The sequence below is a fragment of the Toxorhynchites rutilus genome, chromosome 3 (genome assembly GCF_029784135.1).
Source record: "Toxorhynchites rutilus septentrionalis strain SRP chromosome 3, ASM2978413v1, whole genome shotgun sequence".
Lineage (NCBI taxonomy): Eukaryota > Metazoa > Arthropoda > Insecta > Diptera > Culicidae > Toxorhynchites > Toxorhynchites rutilus.
The window spans coordinates 161,316,602-161,325,112 of record NC_073746.1 but is presented as its reverse complement, the minus strand read 5'-3'; the positions used below and the strand labels follow the sequence as shown (position 1 = coordinate 161,325,112).

Below are 8,511 nucleotides of genomic sequence, written 5' to 3'. Positions count from 1 at the left end.
CTCAATTGTTATAACTTTTTAAACGTTGGTAACATTTGCGTTAGACTATTCAATAGTTATAATTAGTAGAGTGTCCACTGAACTGAACATGGTTCACGGTTTTCTGATGTGAAGCATAAGCCACCTTGGCTACGGCTGGGAGAGCAGCTTTAGCCACAGGAGCACTATAAACCTTTGCTGGTGCTGGCTGGTAATGGTGAACTGGAGCCTGGGCAAACACCTTCACTGGGGCAACGATCTTGGTGACTGGTGCCACAGCCTTCACAATCTTATGTCCCTCCAAAGGTTCACGACGGACAACGGCGTTGAATCCACTATGTCCATCAACGCTGTACTCAACGATACGACGGTAACCGTCAGCATCGACTAAAGTGTAGTATCCCTTGACATTGTCTCCGTTGCGTTCCTCGTGGTGGCTCTTGATATCTCCGGTGTGATCATCGTGCACTTCATACGCGAACTGATATTCAGCTGGCGTATCGGGGTATTCCTCGTGCTTCACAGCCTTAACCAGAGTTGGCTGGACAGTTTTGACCAAAGCAGGCTGAATGGTCTTCAGCAAAGCTGGCTGAGCGTGATACTGTGGCTGCTGATAATCATTCGAGCCATAATGCTGTGCAGCGGCAGCAGCAAATAGAGCGAACAATGTGACAAACTATAGAAGCAAATATTTGAAAAAAAGATGTCGATTAGTAAGCTCGAGAAGAGGCTTGAATTTTTATTAAATCTCACTTTGGATGCCATTGTGAATATTTTTATAAGATAGCTACTATGCTGATTGAAAGACCGAATTGTACTATGCTGATTTGCCACCAACTATCGGTATTTATATACATCAAAAAGAACTTTTAACCACTATGGTACCTCTATTCAAATCCATCCGAAATAACTCCATAAAAATGCTACGAAGTAAAAAAACAGTTTTGTTTATTTCCCCTTCTACGTATTCTTGCATAGACGAACTAAATAGCGCGAGAGAAATGTAACGATTATTGCACTTTGTCGAGAAGGTTCGCCAACCACACCTTACCACAGATCAGACCTCGCTTAATTAGTCCTGCTGTTCTCCATTAGTCGCAAAAATTAGTCATAGTTTCATGCGTTCACCAGCATTCAGATGCCGGTAAAAAATTTGTCTCTGCAGTTTCGCATGTTGCCTTTCTCCCAGTCATGTTTTGCGAATGAAGCATTTGTTTGTGGTTTTGGATTTCAGTTCCCTATTTTTGACCTCAAATGAGAGGGTGTGTCTTAACACTAAATCAGTTGATCATAGTTTTTGTACATCACTTGCATCGTGCGAGGACTCCTATGGTTGTATTTGACGGGGAAATCTAGAAATGGTTTAGCTTTATAATCTTGTTCTGACTTTAGGAATTGCGAATGATTGGCAATCCATTGGATTTTGTTTTGTTCCAGATAACCAGAAGCGCTGATATTGTGTGCGCCGTGAACATTGCACATTGGTTCAGGAAGCGCATTTAAGTGGAAATTGGCATCTAAAGCTCGACAGTTAATCTCTAGACAAAACTGTCTTCGACGAAGTTGTTACCTCTGAAAGAGCGCTCATTTTTATGTTGTCAAAAATAGGGTGACCAACATTTTCGATGAAATAAAAAAAAATAACTTTCTTATCTGCATAGATAAAGGTAAACATAGCCCCAGTTATTTTAATCAACTTTGTAGAACAAAGTTTCTTTCTATCTCTCAAAATAACCGTTATAGCGCTTTTTCTATATTAGGGTAACCATGAAAAAAGCGTTTTTGTGCTTAATCTTTTATATTTTTGTAACTTAGAAAATGAAACGCTATATCAATTCTATTAAAAAATAGAAGAAACATTGTTCCACAAAGTTGATTCAAATAACGGGGGCTACAACATTATTGAACTATGTTTACCTCTATCTATACAGATAAGAAAGCTAGATTTTTTAATTCCTCGAAAATGTTGGTCACCCTATTCTTGAAAACATAAAAATTACCGCTCTATCATATGTAACAACTTTGTCGAATACAGTTTTTGTGTAGAGAATATAGATCTAACACGAAGTTGTTTTTATCGCATTCTATCTAAGTTGCATTAGGGTGACCATGAAAAAAAAAGTTTTTTTTGCTCTATCTTTTATGTATTAAATTCTAAATCAAAGTTGTTCTTCGACGAATTTTAGAGCTTATCAAGAAAAACCTTTTGCGATGCAGAACTTGTCAATATCGTAATCCTACTCAAAGTTATTGATGGTTTTTTACCCATAAACTCATGAATTCAAATTCAGTTTACTCAAATACAAACAATAAAATAGTTCTGAAAATTTCACATAATATATATATACAAATATGCCCTTTCAAATGGGGTCAACAAACATTCTACATGTTTGCCCCAGAAGGAACGACAAACAAATGAAGAGAGTGTATTTTTGGGAAAGAAATATCAATACCTTTGAGTAGAGTTGAGTATTGATAATTTCTGCATCGCAAGATCTTTGGCTTAGTAAGCTCTGAAGCTTTTATGGAGCTAGTTTGCATGTAGTAAAGTAAGAGCAAAAAACAACTTTCTTTTCATGGTCACTCTAATGCAACTTAGATACACTAAGAGAAATATTTAGTAAATATGACGAATTCTTTGGTAGATGTTACCAATTCACTAGTCATTTTCTACCCTACCAATTATTGGTACATCTTACGAAAAAAAATTGGTGAGCGCAACTGTCCAACAAAATTACGATTTGTTGGTCCAGTGTTGGTTCAATAATGGTTCGCATCAATGGTTCAATATTGATGATGAATATCAATCAGTGATAGTAACTAGTACTGATAACATTAATTTTCATGGTAATAATTCTAAAAGTAGTTGTTAAAGCGGGCAGTTGTAATCGCAGCCTCGACCACATTGATTTCATACACTACTTCCAACGGATTGAGGGCTTGGTCACGATTCTGTTCCTTTTCCTACTGCACCGCAATGCTTTTCGCCATTTAGGGGCAGAGACAGCTCACTAGCAGGCAATCGATGACACCAGAATGCAGCATACATCGTTCGTAAATATTGGTCTAGCCGATGAATATGTATTTATGAAACAAATGTATGTTGGATAGATGTATATTGAAATGCGATATAAAAATTAAATGCTTACCTCCGAGTTACAAATTGATTTTTTTATAAAGTTGCCCACTATTTTCCAACGTTAAAACCTGAAAATAAATCTTTAGTATGAACCTAACCTTGTGTCTCACTACTTGCCCTGGCTTCCATCGACTGTTTTTCAATCCTCCTCTTGCCATACGATTCCACGGGACGTGTTGTAATCGCAGTGTGTGAGCCCCATATTCCTATTTTACGGTTCAGGGTCAAGTAATCTATCACAATATCCAAACAAAACAAGAATATTTACCTCCGAATCGCAAGAATATTTAACTCCGAATTGCGAAGTACGCACTGCACATTCACCAAATGTGTAAACATGGTTACTTAAGGTATGAAGTAAAATGTACGAATCGTTCGTAGGGGAGAACATTGCATTTGACATAATTTCTACAAAGTTTTGGTAATATGTACTAAAAATGTGGGGGTAGTACAATGTGCTAACTTAAAAAAAAATTAAAAACAAATTTCTGGCCTAAAATGTTCTCTGGGATGTCTACTTCGCTGTAGTTTTGGTCCCATTTTTGTCCGATTCTCCGTTTCAAATTTACAAGCCAACTAGTGGATCTAAATCTTTGCGCAAGGAGCGCGGATCAAAAATTTAAAACGCATTTTTCTCGAAACTAAGTTTTGCAAATTGGTGGGAGTTCTATCTCCGGAACGACCCATCCGGTTTTGATCGAATAGTTTTTCCCAGATTCTCCTATAAATTTCCTGTGATCGCACGTAAGAATTTTTTTTTTATATTTTGAAAAATAAAATATTAGTGAATGTTTTTATCTCAATATTTTTGAAAATCCTACGTAGGATGACAGGAAATATATCCGTAAAAAATAATTGGTTGAAATCACTCCACTAGAAAAACTTGTAGAATTCCCACCAGTTTACAAGGTGTTGGCTGCAAGGGTTCAACAAAGTTTCTTCTATATATAAAGATAAGAAATCAGATTTTTTTTTTGACGTAGGACTACGTCTTTCATTTCTATACAGGGGTGTAAAATCAAAGTTTCGAAAACGAAAGCGTTACGTCGGAGACCGAGATTTTGAGCGTTAATAGCTCCTAAACAAATGAACGAAATGGTATGATAAACACTTCATTCGAAAGATAAAATGTCTACGCGTTCTATACTTGTTACTTTTTGATCCAAAAACTTTTTTCAATAGTCTTAAAATTGCTTTCAAAACAGGCTATTGAAATCACCAATCGGTATATAAGCGAGCGCCGCTCGGAAATCCACTCAGTTCTAATTGAACAGCGATTGGAGCATGTTGTCGCGGTTGTGATGAAGCTCTTCGTTTATCATGAAAGCGCGGATGAACGGTGTCACCAAGAGCCTGTTTGTGCACCCTAGGCCAGAAGGGAATCCATCAGGAGGAGAGTGATGCCACAAACGGCTCCCCGGGTAGACATCGCTACACACACATACACGCGCGGAATTCTTTCCGTTTGGATGCCATTCAGCATCGAGAAAGTTCCAGACAGATCTAATCATTTCTGGAAAATAATCTGCCAGTTCCTCTGGGAATTCAAAAATACATTCATGTGAAAGAGTTTATTTGAATGTTTTCTATCCATGTAACATTGTGACCAAATATTTTTCAATCAAGTACTATTAACAGGTGGTTATCGAGTTAGTATTAACCACTGGTGGGCTTCCAGTATCGAGGAAAATGTGGAAATATCTAATCGTTACTGAAAATAATCTGCCAGTTCCTGTGGGAATTTAAAAATACATTCATGTGAAAGAGTTTATTTTAATGTTTTCTATCCATGTAACACTGTGACCAAATACATTTGGCTTTGTGATTTTTCAATCAATCGCAATTAACAGGATAGCTACTGAAGATTATTCTTCCCCATCAGTAGGATATTTCCGTATCCAATATTGTATGTTCCCGCAATCGATTATTGCTCAGTCGCTGAAAGTTCCTAGCTCAGAGAGTTCATTCCCCTCTAGTTTGCCTTCCAAATTGCCATCGTAAACCACACCTTTTCTCGATTCAATCACACACAAAAAGCATACTTAAGCGATATTCTGGTGGTGAGACACATTCATTTTTCGTGAGGACATCGACAAGACAACATCGTTGCCTAACGTGCTGGAGGAGGTGGACGGCGAAGGATCGACACATACACGTGCAGAACTCTTTCCGTTAGGATGCCATTCAGCATCGAGAAAGTTCCGGAAAGATCTAATCATTGCTGGAAAATAATCTGCCAGTTCCTCTGGGAATTTAAAAATACATTCATGTGAAAGAGTTTATTTTAATGTTTTCTATCCATAAAATATCCATATAATACATTTGGGTTTATGATTTGTCAATGAAGTACAGTTAGCAGGTTAGCTTCTGAAGATTATTCTTCAGAACAAGGTTTTTCGTATCCTATATTGGATGCATAAAACCTTGTGCCTCCAACGTAACGCTCTCGTTTTCGAAGTCCCCCAAATATTCATTTATTCATTCATTCAGAATGGATTTAGATTCAACTTCAAACAAATGATCTCTAAATCAACGATAGTCCTACGTCACCCTTGCGGTTATACCATAGATATAACCCACTTCCTGTTTTTATTTCATCGAAAATGATAGTCACCCTATTTTTGACAACATAAAAAATGAGCGCTTTATCATATGAGCGATTCCAAATGAAATCGACAAATGAGAAAAAAAGAATATTGTTGATTCGAATGAATGTTTGTATTCCGTTTGGGTTGAAAGAAATATGAGTTTTCCACAGCTATAGGGAATATTTTGACTCAAGTGTAACTTTTGAAAAGGGCGTATTGATTTTAGTTAGAGAAATCTATCGTCGTCGAGCCGAAATAGTGTCCTAGAAAAGGGCTATGAAGTATTGATGTTCAAACGTGAAAAAAATATGCACTGAGAAAAAAATAGAACTCTTTTTTTTTTTTGAATAGTAAGAACGGACTGTTTATTATATAAATCTATCATGATTTAACGTCCAATAGTTGCGTTTATTATCGTCGTTTAATTGCTTCTACCTTAGACGTGAACAATGAAACCAGTGGCAACAAATGATTAATCAATTAAATTAGACTTCACCTTTTTGTTTGCTGAGCCGAAGGTACAACCTTTTTCTTAAACTGTTGGATCCGGTTTCTGGTTAACGCCACTGGAACAGGTGACATACCTAAGTTCAAGTTCACGTGATTTATGATAATGATTCGATCGTTGCCTGCGGGCAATTGCCACCCTTAATCTCCTAACCCTTTCGAGACCTGTCCTTTACACTGCATTGCATTACCATAGGTAGAGCCGCATACTTTTTTTCAGAGATCGGTAAACTTGGGCCTTACGGGCGACATGATTAAATACATTTTATAGAATAGGTAGCAATGTCTGCATGTGCTCCCGTGGCCGAGTGGTTAGCGTCATAACTAACATGCCGGGTGTTCGGGTTCGATTCCCGTTCTGGTCGGGGGAATTTTCGTCAAAGAAATTTCCTCCGACTTGCACTGTGATCACGCGTATTCTAGAGCTTGCCACTCAGAATGCATTCAAGGCGTGTTATTTGGCATAGAAATCTCAACTAAGTACTAATAAAAATGACGCAAGTAATACTACGTTGAGACGGCGAAGTTCCTCTAGGAACGTTAGTGCCATTGAAGAAGAAGAAGAAGCAATGTCTGCAAGCGCAATTACTCTAGAGCAATTTGACGAGGTGTTACTTGTTTATAGTTGTATCCAAAATTGAAAAAATCTGGGAAAGTTCCATAGAAGAATTCAATCTCGGAAGACAAAACAAATCGTTTCTGCAGATTTTTTTTCCAAGTAAGAATTACAAATTATTGATTTAAGGAATGTAAAAAAAAATAATTCTGGCCATAATAAAAATTATGTATATCCATAGTCTAAACCGATATCTGATCATATCATATTTGCATTATATGAAGAGCTGTATCAGTGGTATCGGTTATCAATCTAACGATTATGGATTGGAATTCAATTTTACTTCATTAAATAGTTTTTTATCTAACAAAGCCGGCGACAAATTCCATTTGAACTGAAGAAAAGTGTAAAGAAATATGCTCAAGGCAAACGCTGCTCATGGTAAAGTTCAAAAGAGTATGCCCCGCGGTTACCAAACTGTGGTAGGTGAAAAATTTTCAAAGATAACAATAGAGGAAGCAATTAATTTACAGCAATAGTATAAGCAATTGATTCAAAGTGGACACGTTGGGCAACAAGCAAAACAGGGTATATATGATATCATAGAAACTCACCAACATTTATTTTAGGATCAATCATTAGGTATATATGCAGAGTATAAGCTGAAGGAAGGCACAGTTTGTAGTTTGTTCGCTTATTGACATAGTCTTTACACCAAAATATAGAATTCATTGCAATGGCTTTTAAAGTGAGTACTCGAACAACGTTGTAATAATTTTCGAGTAATACTATAATCATTTTCTTACTCATTTAATTTTCTCAATAGTTCTTTGCTCTATATGCTGTTTTCGCCGTTGCCACCGCTCAGCATTATGACTCGAATTACTACCAGCAGCCACAATATAACGCTCAGCCTGCCTTGCTGAAGTCCGTCCAGCCACATCTGGTGAAAACAATCCAACCAACTTTGATTAAGTCAATTCAGCCAACTTTGGTAAAGTCTGTGAAACACGTCGAATATCCAGATACACCAGCCCAATATCAGTTCGCCTATGAAGTGCACGATGATCACACCGGAGATATTAAAAGTCACCACGAGGAACGCCATGGTGACAATGTCAAGGGATACTACACTCTGATTGATGCCGATGGACATCGTCGTATTGTTGAGTACAGCGTTGATGGACACAGTGGATTTAACGCAGTTGTCCGCCGCGAGCCTCTGGAGGGACACAAGATTGTGAAGGCGGTGGCTCCCGTCGCCAAGATTGTTGCTCCAGTTCATCATTACCAACCAGCTCCAGCCCAGGTTCACATCCAACAAGCTCCAATTCATCGTTATCAATCGGCTCCAGTCCAACTGCACTATCAACCGACGCCAGTTCAACATTATCAGCCAGCTCCTGTTAAGCTCATCAGTGCCCCAGTTACTAAGGTTGCCCTCCCAGCCGTTGCGAAAGTGGCTTATGACCCACACCATGGAGCCGTAAATCATGTTCAGTTCAGTGGACTCTCATCGAACTACCAGTATTAAATGAAGTTATGGAAGTGTGCCACGATCGGTACATCGAACCATCTAATGTTCATTAGAGTAACGCAGGGTTGATTAATTCTACTTATTTCACAAAACAATAATAACAAATAAAAAGAAACAAACAACACTTGCATTATTTTTTCAACATGGAGATGAATTATGTTCTGGAATATGAAACCATAGTTTTTCCACAAATTACCAACGTATT

General features: G+C 37.7%; 2 protein-coding genes across 2 annotated transcripts; one reads left to right on the top strand and one right to left on the bottom strand.

Moving 5' to 3' along the window:
- Positions 1-49: 49 nt before the first annotated feature.
- On the bottom strand, positions 50-756 carry LOC129780129 (cuticle protein 7-like). Its single transcript, XM_055788088.1, has 2 exons — positions 733-756; positions 50-655 (listed from the first exon to the last, which is right to left on the bottom strand). The coding sequence occupies exons 1-2, from the start codon at positions 742-744 to the stop codon at positions 50-52; spliced, it is 618 nt and encodes a 205-aa protein (XP_055644063.1). The 5' UTR covers positions 745-756.
- Positions 757-7,505: 6,749 nt separating this feature from the next.
- Positions 7,506-8,303, top strand: LOC129779989 (cuticle protein 19-like). Its single transcript, XM_055787810.1, has 2 exons — positions 7,506-7,517; positions 7,596-8,303. Exons 1-2 carry the CDS (start codon positions 7,506-7,508, stop codon positions 8,301-8,303), a joined length of 720 nt encoding a protein of 239 aa, XP_055643785.1.
- The last annotated feature ends 208 nt before the right edge of the window (positions 8,304-8,511 follow it).